This window comes from Falco peregrinus, chromosome 12 (assembly GCF_023634155.1).
Source record: "Falco peregrinus isolate bFalPer1 chromosome 12, bFalPer1.pri, whole genome shotgun sequence".
In the NCBI taxonomy this organism is placed as follows: Eukaryota; Metazoa; Chordata; class Aves; order Falconiformes; family Falconidae; genus Falco; species Falco peregrinus.
The window spans coordinates 27,308,408-27,325,917 of record NC_073732.1 but is presented as its reverse complement, the minus strand read 5'-3'; the positions used below and the strand labels follow the sequence as shown (position 1 = coordinate 27,325,917).

Below are 17,510 nucleotides of genomic sequence, written 5' to 3'. Positions count from 1 at the left end.
AGTGATAGTACCCAGCTGGGCAGTGATGGGTTGCTGAGGATACCTGGGAGGATGGATGTTCTCTGTTGATTCACTTTAAAAATCTATAACTGGCTGTTGCTTTCATGCCTCCCTTGATCAGCCCTTTAAAATGGGCACTTGCTCAGGTCTCTTTCTCAGCCCTGATTCACCTCAGCCCCACAGAAACACACACGCCATTAGCAGTGCCAGAAACACATCAACAGCTGATTTGAATGCTCTCTGTTTTGGACATGCTCTTTCTCTAAGGCCCCTGCAAAGCTGGCTCAGGAAACACTTGCTCCTGACCTTGTCTTTATATTTGCATGTTGCTGGTGTCATTGGTTTGGTGCAGTAGCATCTTCCCATGCTAAAGCCCACTGGCAGTAGTGCCAAGGGGATTTTTTTGGCTAAAATTCCCTGCTATTGTTGCAAGCTTCATCTCAGAAAACTGCAAAAAAACCCACCACTAAATAGGTGTGCTGTTCCACACTTACGGTGGGTCAGCAGGCACTGTTAAAGGTCTATGTGGATGGTATTTGCTGTTTTTCACTTTCTAAGAGATAGTTTACATTTGAAACTGTAGCAACATAAAGTTCTCAATAGATTTGGTGCCTGAGAGAATAATCTAAATTAACAGAGGCAGTACAACTTGCAACAACATATAAACCAAACTGTGAAAAGTCTGCGCTTATTCCCATTAAACACAACCACCACAGCATTGCAGTCTCTTGGTCTATTTGCTGTCTTTCATATTTAACTGCAGTCTTCACACAGCCTCATTCCTAGAATTCAGCTAAGCACAGAAAGCCATGATGCATCACAAAGAATTGTGTGTATTTACACACGCACATATATATATGTATACAGTACCGTGAAGCTGAGTCAGTGACACATTTTTATTCCCTTCTTAACACAGGAGCTCGGCACCCTGGGATTTGAATGTAACCTTGAAGAGGTTGATCTTGAAGATATCACTAAGAATCAAATCAATACAATAAAAGCTTGCACATCTGAGGATCCAGGGGTAAAAAAAAAAATAATAATTTAAATTTATATCAAGTTTCAGCATCATATTTCCATAGAACAGCTAGCTGTATAATTCACACTTCCACAAAATCACCATGTCTCATTTCTTCTTTAATTTGCAGACTGGAAACTGTCCAACACTGGAAAGATCTACTTTTGATACGGTAAATTGCAAGTTTCCCCAAAGAACCCCTTCTTTTGCTTGTACGTGTAAAGCATTTAACAACAGATTCCCACATTTCCTAATAATTCTGACTTGTGCAGAGTAAATGCCTGTGGGGAATCTATGAGGACCTGAATGCCTACAGGGCAGAGCTGAAGAGCTTCAATGATCAAAAGGTGATGGAAACCATTGATGAAATGATGAAAGTAAGTGTTTCTGTCTGTCTCCTTCCTTTCTGCTATTTCAGTCTTAAACCAGAGTTTGCTCCATTCTACAGTCAGTCAAATAGTGATATTTCTTTAATCTGTTAATTTAAAAAATGGTCTGTTACTGTTTTTCCTAGAAGGGACTGGATTTTTTATGAACTGTGTGTCGCACCATGTTTTTGCCTTGCTGGTATGGCCAATGCATCAGGACTCGGGCGCGTGGCTCCTGAGCAGCCCTCCTTCCTTCGCTCTGCTCCACTCTCACAAGGAGATGGGCTACAGGCTCTTCTGCCAGCTCCTCGGGGAACTCAAAAATAGAGTAAAAGATAACGGGGACATCGCTCTATTTCTCTTCCAAATACCAAATAACAGTACTCCCAGTACACTGAATACGACATAGGATGTACTGAACTTTGATAAATATTATTAGTGAGTAGAGGGAACAGATGTTAAAAGCTGTTTAACAAAAGCTAATTAAAAAAAAAAAGTTAATTGTCTTTGTATTGACACAGTATCTCCCAATAGCCTGGGGATTCTGAGCCTGGTCTAAAGGGTCACTGGACAAAGCCGGCCATAGGCTTAGTATTAAAAAAGCACCTTTATTCCTGGGCAGAAAAAGCCTCTGTGCACAAATGGACATTTTTGTCTTGAGGAAAGTACAGCCGTGCATCCTAAGGCTATTAATTATATCATTAAATATTTCAAACTTTATCCTAAGCCTATTAATTGTTTCATTAAAATTTCAGATTTTTCTTTTATGAGAATACATTCCTATTTCTAAATCTTGTCATTTATCACTCAGGGGGTGAAAAACCTAAAGAGTTTTTTTTTGTTTTAGCCACTTTCTGGTGAGTTTTTAACACCCCTACCTCTTCCCAGGCCCTGAAGGGCAGCAGCAGGAGCATGCCGCAGCCGGCGGCAGGCGCGGGGCTGGCCTCCTTCAAGGAGCGGATGAAGCTCTGCAGCATCCTTCACGCCTTCCGGATCCGCGCCTTCACCATCACCAGGACGATGAACTACCTGACCTCCCTGGAGAGCTTGCTGTGAGCGCCCAGCACTCCGCGTGTCGGGGGACCTGAGGGTGCCTTGGAGAAAAAACAGTGTCAATACCCTGCGAGGTGTTGGGGGCTTTTAAAGAATCTAGCACATAATATTTCACAGCATTTCTTATAAATCATGTTTTAGCAAGCTCTTATAAGTGCCTTTTAAGCTATCATATTAAACTTCTAGATTTCTAGAAAATAAGCTACACTGTAGTACCAAAATGTTCTTAAACCATCACTCAACAGTAATTTGTCTTAACTGTTCTATTTATTTAGCTGTAATTTTTAGAAATTGAAACATGCTTATAGAAATCTATTTATGATTATATTCCTTATTTATTCTATTTATTACCTATTAAAACTATAGTTTGCATAAAAATGGTGGTGTCTTTTCTTTTTTTCTTCCTTGAGCTATAACATGAATACTTCTAAAATATTTTGAATATTGCTGGCATGTAAAGGTATACCTTGGTAACTTTTAGCACTGGTATCATATTTTAAAATCCTATTTCTGTCTTCTTACTTACATCAGTTTCTCATGGGTTTTCCCTCAGACTGGGCACCCAAAGCAACCCGTGGGCTTTCATCCTCATTTACTGTGATTTTCCAGCCGGTTACATGGGAGGAGCCCTGGCCCCACCAAAAATCAATGGCTAAATTGCTTGTTTCAGGGAGGCAAGGATTTATCCATGGAGGCCAGGAGGGATGCAGGAGGATGACCTTCCCCCATTCCTGCCCACGGTACATGAGCCAGCCCAGGTGAAGTCCCCCCTCCAGCAGCCAAGCAGCAGCTTTGGCCACGTCCCAGCCAGCTCCCACGCTGCCTCTGCTGCCCCTCATCTCTTGGTTTTCAGCTCTTTCCCCTTGCTTGGTTTCTCCAAGCTCTGCCCTCCCAACTCCTTGGGGACCCCCAAGCAGCACCCTTTGATGCTGAAGGATTGGTGGGATCCTCAGTTCTTCTAGATGCTGAGGGGGCCACTGCCACCCTCCATCCCCTCCCCTCTTCCCCAAGCACTGGCATTACCCACCCACCACATCAGCCCTTAAAATGCAATCTTACAAACTCCCCCCGCCTGGACTAGAGCCGTGGTCCCTACTCCCACAGACCACCCCCAACACAGACCAAGTTGTAAGGTAAGAGCAACCTCACACTTCAGTGCTGTGATGCACCTGTAACGTCCAAATCCCTTCTGCCTGCGAGAACTGGACAAAGCCAAACTGAAGACCGCAGAAATACAACATACTCTTTTTTTTTTTTTTTTTTTTTTTAACAGCTTCTTGATTTTGATTTAAAGAAGCTGAAGGTTGAAGACCTTCTCTCTTTTGACCATCTGCTACGCAACCCGGTTACCCTCATCATTACTAATCAGCACCTTTTTTCCAGCTTTGATCGATTTCTGCTTTTGACCAGAGGGTCCTATTAGATCTTTGAGTTTTACCTGGTATCTTAAAGATCCCCCTGATGGCAATTTCCCTTGGCTTCTCCCAGAGAAAAGAGCCCAGGGCTGCTGTGCTGGGGATGGACAGCCCCACACAAGCATCCCTGCCTTCCACAGCTTTTTTCCCCCCTAAATGCCTCACTGGAAGAAGAGCCCACAAAGTCCTGGGCACCGACACAGCCCTTCCCGTCAGCGCTCGGCTGTATGCAGCATTGGAGCATCAAGGGCTGAAAAGGCGGCCCATAACACAACCACCTTGCCACATTTCATCCAACGGCTAAAATAAAGAGAAAATAATCAAAAATCATACGTAAATCGCGTACATGTTTCTTTTTTAATCCTTATTTTTCAAAAGTATGCTTTTCCTTTCATAAACATATGCAGAGGAAGATGATCAAAAGAATCACTTGTCTTTAAAACCAAGACAATCTCCTGTATCACGTTACCACCCTCTTCTGCAAATAAGGTTCTTTCCAAATCTTTTCCAGTTCTGTAGTATGTGCATTGCTGAGCAACAGCCTCTGCCAAGATTTTGGCTTCTTCCATTTTAGTTTAAGCACCTAATTCTATTCCATTTAAAATTATCAAGCAAAAAAAAGTATAAAAAGTTTCTAATAAAAAAAAATATGTACAACATAAAAAAAATCTCATAAAAATTGAGACAGACTATACAGAAAAGAGTGAAGAAGAAATTCCCAGGGAAAATTTAAAGTTGCCTGGAGTTATTAAGTGGTGTTCCCGTGAAACCAGTCTTCGGGTTTTTAGAAAACAGAACCACAGCTTAACAAGGACTGATTGTACACAAGTATATACAGTGATTATGTATATGTACAGTGATTATGCAAAGGAATTTATCTGCAAGTTTAGGATTATTCTTCCCTGATTCTGGGCATCTGTGAGAAATACAGTGTACCTCATGATTTTGGCAGTTCAATATTTTTTTTAAGGGGATGAAAATTTCCGCATAACTTTCCTCCCTGTCTTTCCCTGATAGAAATAAAAATGTTTCCTGATAACAACCATGTACCTGAACAAGGTAAAGTGGTTTCTTCCAGTGTTCACGTCTTTTAGGACCGGCTCAAACATGACAAAGCTGGGTGGCAGCGCTGGGTTTCCCCAAGCACGAAGCCCTGCGCTGCCAGCCGCAATGGTGGGATCCGCTGCAAGACTGATTGCTCCTGAAAGTCTTAGATGTGCTCATAGCCACGCAAAATTTCATTCACATTTCTTGTGGAGACACTGCCTAAACTTTCCACTGAGTGATGATGCCTTGCATCTTCCTCCCCGGATCCCAGCGCAATGCCGGGGGAGTGGCTGGAGAAGCTCCCGCCGTGCTCCTTCCAGCTGCAGCTCCACAGCTCAGCACCGAGCCCAGAAACCTGAGGAAAGGAACACGCACAAACACACACGGGTTAGCTGACCTCTAGAAGTTACTGCAATATTGAAGTTGAATAATAAATGTATTATAATAAACGCTATGTGAGAGCACAGGGCTCTGGCACAGGCAGGTTTGGGAGGGTCAGATGAGCAAGGGAGCTCCCCCCACCCTTTGCAGCAACATTGCTTCTGGGGAGAATTAAGAAAGAACAAAGTTTTGCCTGTATCAGAAAAAAAAAAAAATTGTTTCTGAGAAAGGTTCCCCATGGCTGGCTGAGTTCTCAGCTCGCTGCACAGCTCTGGCTTGCAGAGGATGGACCGAACGTGAGGAGCCGCACAGAAATAAGCGGGAGCACCCATGGGCAGTGAGGGAATACATACACACACACGGGTCTGCAGGACCCAGCCGCTAAGTCATCCATCAGGGGAAGGTGTTAATTAACCGTTCCTAAAACAGATAAGAGTAAAGACCCAAACATCTCTTCTCAGGACTTCCAGAGAAGACCCAGCATTGGCTTGGGTCTATAGCACCGATTTGCTTGACCATGACAGCCAGGTCATGCTGGGAGCACTATTAACACAGTCAGTGCAGAAATATTATTCATTTTATAGCAGTTTCTGAAGGGAAGTATAAAAATGCCACAAGAAAGAAAGAAAGTCATTGCTGACATCAAAGGGAGACAATTTTGACCTATGTAGTAAAACATGTACTAGGCATTTGGTAAACTCTCTGATGTGAATTCTTAAAATACATCTGAAACACACTGATGTAATTAAATAAATATAACGGGAAGGCGATACCTTGCAGGGCTTGCAGTATCTCATAGGACACTTTTTCACGGAGACTTCTGTACAAGGCTTCTGCAGTTCCGTTGCTTTGTTCTCTGTCTCTCCACTTGCTCAACACCAGAAATTTTTGCATATTAACTTCTTCTTCTGTTGCCTGAATCTGCTCGATGTCTTTCATTTCCATCTGAAGACACTCAATGGCAATTTCTCGCCACTGCCTACCAAACAACTTTGCGATCACCATCAGCTGTTGATCAGTTAGGTTTTTTGTTTCAATTCCATCTGAAAAGACACAGAACAAAAGCCAGATTTAACATTGCTCTCTCATTAAACTTGTAACTAAATTACACTACTAGTTCCACGTGTGGCCAGGGGACATACGATGAAGGTAATCTTATTCAGATTATCCAGCAAGGTCAGAGCCGAGTGCTGGAGAAAAGGACTAAGAAGCTGAAGCTCACGAAGATGACAACACCTGATGGCATGCTGGCTGCTGTACATCAGTGGGTTGCTCCCCATTTATAAGCAGCCGTGCATCCAGCAGAAGAACTCCCTTGGTACATTAAGTTACCAAGCACCCAGAAATTTTGAGATGTATAAAATTAAGGCCATGCTAAGCACTCTCTCTCTCCCATGCCTGCTGTTCTCAAAACCTCTGGCTGCTCTGGAGAGGTGATGTTTGTTTTTCCTTTAATTACAATGGCTCAGAAGCCTCAGCCCTGCTGTTACACAGCCTGAGCCGCTTTCCTTCTTTGCTTTCCTTCTCCCCGTCATCACTCACACATCAAACTGAGGTTCTGAGGGATGGAAGCTCTCCCTCTGGTGGCTACAGGCACCCATAAACAAACACCTTCTTGGCTACTTTTGCTGATGGGTTTTTTATTTATTTATTTATTTACTTGTTAAACTCACATTATTTCTTCTTTATTTTTTTCCAGGTAACTGTTAATAAATGAGGAGTTTCTGGGTGGGAGCTCCCAGACACCATCAGGGCATCACATGTCAAAAATAAATATGAGCTGCTTTTGGTTTTTAATTATTATTTTGTCTAGCCTGTTATCGCTCAGGAGATATCCCAAGCACAAAGTCTAAGACATGTAGTGGAAACCTCTTTCAAAAATAGCCACTATTGCTCAGTCTTAAAAGACAATATCATTTTACCTGAAGCTTTTAAAGCAAATTGCCTAGCTGCTTCCCCCCATTTATTTACCAAATGCATGACAGTGTAGCAAAGCGCACAAACGTAGGTAAAAAATTCTGCACCTACAAAAGCAGCGCTTTCTCCTCCTATATTTCATGCTCTGATTTGTGTAAGTCTTTAAAAAAGCAAGCTCAGGTTCAATTCAAAGGATAAAAAAACCCCTCCAAAACCAAAAAAGAAACAAAACCAAACATGTTGTTTTAAATGACACAGAAATGCTTTACCTGCAGGATTGCTGCTCTTTTGCTTTTTGCCACAGATCTCGTCTTCTTTCAAAATGCTGAGGGCTAGTTTCCGTTTTTTGACACCTAAGAAGAAAGCAAGGGGTGATGTTGTTTCTTTAGTATCACCTGAGCTACAAAAGCAAGCCAGGTACCAGCCCTGACTTGTCTTCAAACTGACTTACTGACTGCGCTTCTTTTCTGCTCGTTTTTATTCTGATCGTAATGTATCCAGTCACCTGGGAAACAGTTTGTAGAGGAAACAAAATGTGAGGCAGGAATTCCCACTGCTATGCCTTACATCCAACAATTCTTGGGCACAAAACCAAGCTATTGGGTGGATTCTGGCTGCTGAGCTAAGATTTTATAGAACGAGACGACTATCCCCTTTTCACCCACGTGCTGCAGCACGCCACCGATAACATGCAGTAGAGATTGTGCATTATCCCCTGTAAGTAACACGAGAGCGGAGCATCCTCCCGTGGCCCCGCAGCCTTCGCCCCTTTGCTCCCAAGGGATCCGGCAGGTCACTGCAACCTCCTGGGGTGCTCCTCTACATTTTATCACTTCCAGCCCCAAACCCGGTGGTTTTAACAGTAGGAATTTAGGTGTACCCAAGGGCCGAGTTATACTCCAACTCCTGCACCTTTTCAGCAGGAACCAACTAGTCGCGGGAAGACCAAAGACTCACTCTCCCTTAGTTTTGCTTTCCAGACGGTCGCTTCGGACTCTAGCTCAACCAAAGACAAGGTGAAGTCATCAGGTTTCTCCAAATAGACTTCAATGTAACTTTTTAGTTTCAAGAGAGATCCGTCAACAAATTCAATTTCCTATACAATGGAAATAATGTTAAAAATAAATATTTATCCAAAACATATAAACTAAAGAGGAGGTATTTGGCTACTGACACAGATCTGAGCCCAACCCCTATCTCCCCAGAGTTTTGCTGTTGACTTCAGTGTCAGGATTTCATCCCAGAGCTTTAGGGCTCTAAGAGGAAAATGCTTTCTGCAGCAATGGCAAATGAATGTGAAAAATGCCCTTAATGCCAGTGCAGGAGCGCAGAGGCAAAGCCACTTTGTGGCACATTTCTAATGAAGCTGCAGTGCACGAAATGGGGGTTGTGTAAGGGACTCACCTCTGGAGTTATTTCAGCTTCTGGCTCACAAATTAATCTATACTTCTTTCCTTTCTGTAGTAACTTCTGGCATACAGGGGGCTTGTCAATTTTAATGAATTTCTTATTAGAATGTTTTACAGCTTTTGAGATATCCTAAAATTTAAAAATATGATTTAAAGGTTACTCACATCAGTAAAGGAATTACCATTTAAAACTTAGTTAATGTGGCTCTCTGGTCTTTTCTCTGGCCACAGCTCTATAGAACGGCCACGACCCGTTCCACAGGGCAAACATTACAGAAAGCTGCACACGAAACACCACACTCAAAAACACCCGAGGAACCTCTGCAGCTATCATGCTACAGGGGTGAAAATAGATAAAAGAGGTTGCAACCCGAATAAAAGGAAGGTCATTTGCTGCTGTCATCTTCTAGTGTTTGCCTGTGTGTTGTTGGGGGGAATGAGTGAGAGGACAAGAAGCTCCTCCAGGTATAAATCCTGAGCTCTGTGGATTTTAGTGGCAAATGGGTTTCTTTTCTACAGCAGCTTGTGAGCTGCTACTTCAATATAATATCCTAACTTGGCTGGCAGACCTTTCTGGTACGGAAGTCTCATTATAGACAGACATACACGTATAGCTCTGCATGCAATTGCTGGGGCGAGAGAAGAGCATCTCACTGCCGCACCCCATCCTCCGTGCAGCGTCCCCAGCACCAGCCCTGCTGGTATTTCTACACCACGCCACACTACACCCCCGACACCAGCCATACCTTTATAAAGGAGTCATTGTTTGTAGCCACGTAGACCCGAAAGGACAAGGAGGGGTGCTCATCAATGACTTTGTAGAGGATGACGGCACCGTGGTACTGCACGGGCTCCTGGCTCTGGATGAGTGGTCCCACCGGTGACAGCGAGCTCACCAGCCACTTCACGTGCGAGGCCGAGTAGTCGGCGGAGGGCTCGATGGCTGCTCCCTCGCCCTTGATGTGCAAAACCTTGAAGGCCATGCCAGCACCATGATCTGCGGGGACACGGGGCTGCCTCAGCACCTCCTGCTCCAGCAGCCCCCCGCAGCCACCGGGCCGGCCACCAGCACTCACCGCCCAGGCAGAGGGAGTGGGGAAACTGGATGGAGGTGAGAGCAGGGGCTGAGTCGCAGCGCACGTCAAAGAGGGGGCCGCCCACGATCCACGGCTTTTCCACCAGGCTGGCGTATTTGCTCCAGGATAAGAGGGAATATGTGATTTTGACGGGCCCCGTTACTTCAAAAATCAAGCCTGTGAGGCTGCACTGGTAAGTCCCCTCTGCATCCAGCCGTGCCCTGCCGTGGGCAAGAACAACCTGGTTAGTTTAGTTTCCCCTGCCTAGCAAATACTATAGAAATGTGGTTTGCAAGGGATAACAAAATCCCCTCCCAACCAGCCAAGAGCACTTTATCTAAATAGCACAGAAGCCACAACAATTTTTTTTCTCTCTAGTCCCTACGTTTAAACTGTCACTGGACTGTTAAAAACTGGCCAGGCCAATGCACGCAAAATAGCTGGAATGAACATTTTGCATAACGCTTCCTGCAAACGAGGCAGCTGCTTGTACACAAAAGGCTCAGCGCAGCTCCCATCAACATCGAAGCCAACATCATGCACACACGGACACCACCAACATCACGCACTGATGACAACTTCCAAGCCAGAAAGAGGTAGAACAAGGCTAGCGTCCAAAATAAAATGCAGGGTCAGTGCAAACAGGGAGGATGACTATTCCTGTGAAGCAGGCCAAGACCCTTCATGTGTGTCCAGACTAAAACAAGCACGTAAAAATGTACCTGACATTAATTACTGCAGCAAGACAAGGCAGGCAGGAAACCTTCCTAAGAACTTTCTTGGACCGGGATCTGGAGGCAGCATAGGCAGCTGCTCTAAATTGCTTATTTTTAAGGATTTGGGGGTATCTTCTGGTATTACTCCAAATGTATTTGTGCAGCAAATTAGTTTTTTTCCCCACTCAAACTGAAGAGAGAAGTATCTTGATGACAACAGTGTAAATGTATACCCATTGTATTAAAAAAAAATCCATACACATATTGTCCTCCAGACAGTCTCCTAGGGGTCACTTGCTCCTTCTGGTCCTATAAACAGATTTTAAAAATACATATTTTAAGAAGTCTATAAGAGAGCAGAATTATAATTTGCAAATTATCTCATGCAAAATATGTGGGTCGGTTTTTTTGATAAACGTACATTTTCATTTCTGCAGTGCTCACAGGGTAGCAGACAGTTCGCTCCTAGTGAGAAAACAGGAAGATCAGCTCATTAAAAGCAAAGTAATTAAACACTTGGGGGAAAAAAAAAAAAAACAAACCACTGGCCCTTGAGAGATCCGTTACTACCTGATTCATCGCAGCACGGTAGCAACTCCTTCTCCTCCTGTTCTTCATCTAAAAAAGAAGTTTGCAGCAAATACCTCAGCCTCCAGCAGGTTTCTGCTCCCATGTGCAGCAAGGACAACCCACCAACCTAATTCGCTTACATTCACCAAAACCTCCGGAGAATATTCCTGAGACCCAAGCTGTTGCATGCACACCTGCACGTGCAGGCTGTGCACAGTGTGGGAGTGAAGCCGAACTCCAGGAAACAGCTTTTGTCAAAACTTCATAACTTACCCAAACTAGTGGAAATTTTCAAAGGGTTAAAAAAAGATTCAACCCCAGGAAGAGTCGCAAGGTGCCAAGTACAAAGTTCAGCCACCTGGCACAGAAGCTGGCAACAGGGCTTCCCAGTGAGCAGGCAGCCACGCTGTTTGCAGTGTATTTGCCCTTAAAATTATTTAAAAGTGCCCGAACACTCCTTAGTGACCCACAACATGGCAGAAAGCGAGCAGAGCTGACGCATCAAGGAAACGCCTTTACCCCAAGGGATGGATTTTGCAGAAGCCAAGCAGCAGAGCTGTTGTGACAAGGCGTGAGGAAGGGCTGGCTGCCGGCGTGCCGCCCGCTCCTGCTCCCCATCCCACCAACACCCCTCCCTGCAAGCAGGGACTCCAGCCAGCCTGTCCCAAAGTCATCCTGGGACTTCACCGCCCTCCTGGCCAGGCAGATGTGGGAGAGGCAGAAAATGTATTGCTACAGCGAACAGCCTGGAAAACATCAGGCAAACTCCAGCGAGTGCGCTGGCACCCTTCCTGCAGTGATGCTATTTCAGTCCCCGAGCCACAGCGGGGTTGTCGTGACCTGGGGCCACCCGCAGCACGTGGAAGCTCAGCTCGGCTCCATCCTGCACCTCCCCACGGCCACAGCCCTGCTCCGGCTCCGTGTGCAAGCAGGGGCAGCCGTGTCCCCACGCAGGCACGCCACACACCCCCTTCCTGGGCACACTCTGCAGCGAGCCGTCCTCCCCAAGGGCTCGCAGGCGACGCTGGGCAGCTCTAAATCCCTCTTCTGCCATCAGCTGTCGCTACCCACGCACATCACTTATCTGGGCTGGCTCCCCCTCGCCATGCAAGACATATAAGGAACAAAATAAAAGTGCACTCACGTGACCGTCTTCCATCCGACTCCTCTGCATCTGATGAGAAAAAGCTTCGTAATTATTTAACTAAAGACTATCAATCTTGCATGAAACCAGAATAAACTGCTGGTGGTGTAACCTGCCTAAGAGCAAAGCCGCAGGCTTTTCATCAGCAGAAAACGCTTCCTTTAATTCTTTTCCTGTCCATCCTGTTTTGCCACTTTTGCTGCCAACTTTTAAGCAGATTTATAGCCTCTTGGTGTGTCGCGTGTTATGTCTACAAGGCTACAGCAACATTAGGTGCTGCTCTTCTATTATTGCTCTGCTCTAAACCGAGTGGCTAGAAAACCATGTGCTCACAGAGAGATCATTCTGCTTTTCAGCATGCGACCACTGAATTAACAGTCTGGCACAAGAACCTTGGGACCACTCCCACGCAAAGCAGCTGTTTTCAACCAGGTGGACATCTTCAAAAGAGAGAGAATAAATCACAACACGATGCTCACCTGACTCTTCTTCCGAGCTACTGCTGGAGCTGGTTTTGGAACCCTCCTCTCCTGAACAAGATTACACCCCGTTAGTCACAGGCAGAATGAAATAAGGCAATGCCACAGGGAAGTAAAAGGATAGATCCAAAGTTTAAATACATCAGGTTGGTCAGCCAGTTAGCTAGCAGAAAAAAAATACTGAGGTAGAGAGGAACATCAGAGCATCAAATCACAGCAGCAGAGGAGACCTAGGGGTCACCCAGGCCCTTCTGAAAGGTATGTGCGATGTTCAAAGAGCTTAATTTTCCTGTTTTACACAACCTGGGACTGCTCTGGAGCTTCACCTGTGGCACGTCCCAGTACACCCAGTTAAAGTATGCGTTTCTGTGGCATGCAAGTGAGGTGGGAGAAGCACTGGTGGGAGCTGGTGTGTCCCACCAGTGATGCAACTCACATGGATGCACCAGACGTGGCTTTAATAAATTATTCTTACAAACATAAGTTGAAGAGAATCCAGTATTGCAAAGCAAGTGACTGGAGGAGTCACAGCAGTGTCTACACAGGGGTTTTATCATGTTGTGGGGAACCGGCAGGCGCAAGGCCAGCCACGCCATCCCACGTGCGGGGCAAGCCTGCAGCCACGTGTGTGCTCACCCACTGGGTGCTCCTCGGCCGAGCCCTCTCCCTCCGTGCTGCCAGCTGCCACCTCTGCAAGAGAAAAGCAGTCAGGGGACATAAGCTTCAAAAAGATTTAACTCCTCTCTTGGTGTTTTTGTACTATGCAGGTTGGAGGAAGGGAATAAATAGCAAAGGAATATGAATTTTAAAAAACAGTATAAAAAAAATCAAAACTCTTATACATGAAACCAAGGCATTGCACCGAGGTGTTTTAAAGTCAGCAGTTACAATAATTGTCATTTCCATTCCAAAGGCTGGGCATTTCTCATAACAAGCCCATTTGAAGTGCAGTTATTTCATGAAATTACTGTACCTTTTTCATCTGAAGAGAGGGACTCAGCTCCGCTGGAAGACAAAATGGGAAATACATGAGCAGATCCACCAGTCCTCTCCCACCTTCCACACAAGCAGCATCTACCCACCTCCCTGCCCGCTGGCATCGCTCCCTGGCTTTGGCCAGGGAACCAGAGGTTGCAAGGGGACTGGGGAGGGGGGCTTGGTGTTTAAAAATTAATTTTCTTTAACATGACCTACGGCCCTAGCTCTTGTCCTAGCCCTGCCAGGGATGCCTGACTGCTGCATGTGCACTGGCACAAACCCTGGGCCCTGGCCCCCTTTGCCAGGTGCCCGTTGGCTCTGTAGCAATCCAGGCGGAATCCCCGAGCAAGGCACAAAGCTCAGATAAACATGGTGGCTCGGCCACAGCAGGTGACTCCAACAGACCTCATTACCCATTTGTGGCCTGTGGCAAATTCAGACCAACCTCTGGTCTCATTCACTCTTGAAAAGGGGAAATATGCTGGTTTTGTCATTTAAAGATAAAGATCAGGTCTGGAAACCTTTCTGTGGAGCTCCACAGCGTCTTTCCTGCAGCCCCACCAAATAACCACCATAAAAGCTGCTGCTGAGGAAGGGAATCGCCATGGGCACAGTCACCATAAACCAGCAGGCGATATCCAGCTCGCTCTCACTCTGGTGGCACCAGCAAATATCTCAGCCCTTCTGCCCTGCCAGCAGCCTGCTGGAATAGCCGCCGTATGCCATGTGGGCAGGGAAAAGCATCTATCCCCTCGCTTCTCGTCTATCCCCTCGCTTCTCGGAGGCAGGAGAGGGATTTCAGTGCCGCCCCGGTGATGCTGAGGGATGCTGGCAACGGCAAAGCTGAGCCACTGCAGTTGCTCTTTGGCAGCTCAGCTCAGGAGGTTGATTTCGACCATCCTGGGCCACCGCTGTGCACCCACAGCCCACCTGCTCCCCGGGGTGCACCCGGCAGACAGGGGGTGCCACTGGATGAGCGGGCATCATCGCAAGGGACAGAGCCTCAGCCGCCACTGCACTGGGGCAGCTCAAATTAAGATTTAAATTAAATTTTAAGCTCACAAAATTAAAGCTCAAATTAAAAAATAGAAAATGGATAGGTGGTAATGGTAGAGGCAAGAGAAGAACTCCACGAAGGTATGGCTGAGGCACTAGGTGAAACAACGCAGGCAAGGGGGGCCCGGGTGCAGCACGGCAGGGCGGGTGGCTGCACTGGGATGCTCCCACACAGCCTGGAGCTGCCAGTTTGCTAGCCCAGGGCAGGGGAAACAGTGCTGCAACCAGCGAGGCACGCGGGAGAAACTGGGGAAGGGTTTTACCGCGGGCGCGAATGGGAAATTACACAACAGCGAGTTTGCTTCCAAACTGTATCTTAAGAAAAAAAAACAATAAATAATGACACAGTATCTGCAAGGGTTGGACGAAGCCCGGACATACCCCAGAGACGGTGCCTGAGCCAAGCGCCGTTTGTGCAACCCCTCCACCGAGCGCTGCCTTCTGCACCAGCCCTGCCAGCAGCGGTACGACCCCCGCGCCGCGGCGCCCCCCCCTCCCTTATAAACCGAAAAACAGGCTCGAGAGGGGAGAAGCTGGGGGCAAAGCCCCCACCGACCCCTTTCCGTGTCAGCAACCCGCCCGCCGCTCATGCCCCCAGGGGCGACAGCACGGGCGGCCGCGGCCCCCGCTGAAGCCAAACAGCGCTCGCGGCTTCGCAGGCAGCAGGTGAACGGGCGGCGCTCGCGGCGGGCCCGGCGGCGGGCCCGGGGGTGCGGGGCCCGGAGTGGAGCCGGTGGTGGAGCGGGGAGCGCGGGGCGGAGCGGGCCCGGGGCGGAGCGGGGCCGGCGGAGCGGGAGCGCGGGGCGGAGCGGGGCCGGGGCGGAGCGGGCACGCCGCTGGCTCGCCGAGCGCTTTTGTTTGCCGGAGGGGGGGTGCCGAGCGGGGCGGGGGGCAGCGGGCGACCCGGGCAGCGGATGCGGGGAGCTGGGGAGGCTCGGGGAGCCCCCGCTGCAGGTGCAAGGCCGGGCCGTGGGCCCCAAAACCGCTGTGGGGTTTTGTTGTTTGTGTTTGTTTGGGGTTGTTTTTTTTTTTTTTTTTTTGGGGGGGGGGGGGCGGAACCGGACGCGGAGGGGGTGCAGAAGGACCGTCTGGGCTCTGTGCTAGCGCGGGCCGGGGACCCTCCGCTGGGGTTCGGCAAGGGGGGGCGGATGGGGCGGCGGAAGGGAACGGGGGGGGGGGGTGATGCTGCGGCGGGTGGAAGGGGGGCTGGGGGTGGAGGAAACAGGAGGATGCTGGGGGGATGGGGACGGTTCTGGAAGGATGCAGGGGGGATGGGGAGGATGCTGGGGGGGCGGGGAGGGGCTGGGAAAGCGGGGGGGGGCGGGAGGGGGGTAAGCTGTGGCAGCGGGAGGACGGCGGAGAATGGAGGGGGGGTGAGAGGAGCAGGGGATGCCGGGGGGAGGCGCGGGGCAGCCAGGACCCCCGCTCCCCCCAGCCCCGCTCACCTGCCGGGCTCCTGCCCGCGGCGGGACATCGCGGCAGCAGGCGGGAGCGCGCGGGGCTCCGGCGGGAAGCACCGTATCGCCGCCGGGGGGCGTGTCCCAGCGGCCCCGCCCCTGCTGCCCGGCCCCGCCCTCAGCCCCCCCCCCCCCCCCCCCCCCGCCTGGTTGTATACATATACATATACCCATACACACCGCAGGGCACAGAGCCACTCGGGACTTGCTAATGTATGCCGGATGCATTTGTGTATACATCTGGTGTGTGCATACACATGCACGCCCCAGGTGCTGCACAGGCATACTAGATACACCGTTATGTCAGATAGATACTGTATGGATATGCATGTATACACACTGTATGTGTGCACTGGGTACACTAGTATACTCAGGTACTAGATATACGCTATATAGATACATACCTATATATACACACATATAAGTCACACACACACATGCTGTCTCAGTATAGATACAGATATGGTATACCTTCATAAATATATATATGGTATGCCTTTATAAATATATACAACTATATATATACTTCATAAATACATATACTATTCATATACTAGACATATTATCTATTATATGTTAGAGTATTAGAATAAAATAGAGGTATATACATAGTAGAAACATAATGTCTATTATATATATATTGTATATTATAATATATACTTATATATTATAGCGTGTATATATAGTATATAAGTATAATAATACTTTTATAATATATATAAAAGTATATATTCTATGTAACATATAGTGTGTACATATACGCACTATATATAATATATTATCCATAGTATAATATATATTATAGATAATACATACATTCTATACAATATAATACCTGGCCCCTGCCCGCACAGGGTGCCCAGGTCCGGCCCTTGCACCGAGCTACCAGCATGCGGCTGCGGGCTCACACGCTGGCAGTGACAGGGCTGGGGTCCACACCGCCAGGGGACAGCGGGTGGTGGCCCTGCTCAGGCCCATGGGCACGTCCCGAGGCTGGCACCAGCATGGGGACTGCCAGCACCCACGGCCACCCGGGCATCACCCACACCTCTGCGCGGGAAACACCGCGGGCAGCTCTGCACACTGCCAGGGAGGTCGGGAGGGGGAAATGCCAGATCCTCACAGCTGGCGTGTCAGGATCTGCCTCGGAGATGCTGGCAGAGCTGCTTGGAAAAAAAAAAAAAAAAAAAGAAAAAAAAGAAAAAAACCAGCCCAAACCTGCAGCAGCACAGAAGTATTTTTTTTTAAAAAGGGACTAAAATAAACTTTTTAAAAGCTTCTCCAGCAGAAGTGTTTGGGTAGTAAAGTGCTCCTGGAGCATCCAAGGTGCTCCTAGCAAAGCAGCAAACTGGCAGAGCCAGCAGCCCCTCTGCCCTGGGGGTACCGGTGTTCTGCGGGCAGCTGAGCATCCCAGCTGAGCATCCCA

At 47.8% G+C, this 17,510-nt stretch overlaps 2 protein-coding genes across 5 annotated transcripts; one reads left to right on the top strand and one right to left on the bottom strand.

Annotated features, from left to right (window-relative positions):
- Positions 1-1,121: 1,121 nt before the first annotated feature.
- On the top strand, positions 1,122-3,492 carry IL12A (interleukin 12A). The gene is made up of 3 exons (XM_055817393.1): positions 1,122-1,190; positions 1,291-1,477; positions 2,249-3,492. Exons 1-3 carry the CDS (start codon positions 1,122-1,124, stop codon positions 2,440-2,442), a joined length of 450 nt encoding a protein of 149 aa, XP_055673368.1. The 3' UTR covers positions 2,443-3,492.
- Positions 3,493-4,194: 702 nt separating this feature from the next.
- On the bottom strand, positions 4,195-16,166 carry LOC101915651 (caspase recruitment domain-containing protein 8-like). 4 transcript variants are annotated; one of them, XR_008749451.1, is made up of 17 exons: positions 15,009-15,639; positions 13,567-13,598; positions 13,230-13,283; positions 12,594-12,644; positions 12,115-12,144; positions 10,971-11,018; positions 10,822-10,865; positions 10,660-10,709; positions 9,685-9,905; positions 9,355-9,605; positions 8,604-8,738; positions 8,157-8,295; positions 7,651-7,704; positions 7,469-7,552; positions 6,056-6,325; positions 5,636-5,702; positions 4,195-5,256 (listed from the first exon to the last, which is right to left on the bottom strand). XR_008749451.1 is itself a non-coding variant. In XM_055817455.1 (16 exons), the coding sequence occupies exons 1-16, from the start codon at positions 15,215-15,217 to the stop codon at positions 5,237-5,239; spliced, it is 1,692 nt and encodes a 563-aa protein (XP_055673430.1). In that variant the 5' UTR covers positions 15,218-15,638; the 3' UTR covers positions 4,195-5,236. The 4 variants fall into 4 exon arrangements, 1 of the variants encoding a protein (XP_055673430.1); XR_008749452.1 differs by lacking the exon at positions 15,009-15,639 and adding an exon at positions 16,073-16,166 and having other exon boundaries at positions 5,636-6,325; XR_008749450.1 differs by having other exon boundaries at positions 5,636-6,325.
- Between the last annotated feature and the right edge of the window lie 1,344 nt (positions 16,167-17,510).

What these genes read in the sequence shown, in the direction of transcription:
- IL12A (XM_055817393.1), top strand. Translation starts at nt 1,122, where the DNA reads ATGTCTCATTTCTTCTTTAATTTGCAGACTGGAAACTGTCCAACACTG. An exon ending in AAAGATCTACTTTTGATACG is followed by an intron (nt 1,191 to 1,290) that starts GTAAATTGCAAG and finishes TGACTTGTGCAG; the next exon opens with AGTAAATGCCTGTGGGGAAT. An exon ending in ATTCTACAGTCAGTCAAATA is followed by an intron (nt 1,478 to 2,248) that starts GTGATATTTCTT and finishes CTTTCTGGTGAG; the next exon opens with TTTTTAACACCCCTACCTCT.
- LOC101915651 (XM_055817455.1), bottom strand. Translation starts at nt 15,217, where the DNA reads ATGAGCGGCGGGCGGGTTGCTGACACGGAAAGGGGTCGGTGGGGGCTT. An exon ending in TAGCTCGGAAGAAGAGTCAG is followed by an intron (nt 12,145 to 12,593) that starts GTGAGCATCGTG and finishes TTTTCTCATCAG; the next exon opens with ATGCAGAGGAGTCGGATGGA. An exon ending in GATACTGCAAGCCCTGCAAG is followed by an intron (nt 5,257 to 6,055) that starts GTATCGCCTTCC and finishes TCCTTTCCTCAG; the next exon opens with GTTTCTGGGCTCGGTGCTGA.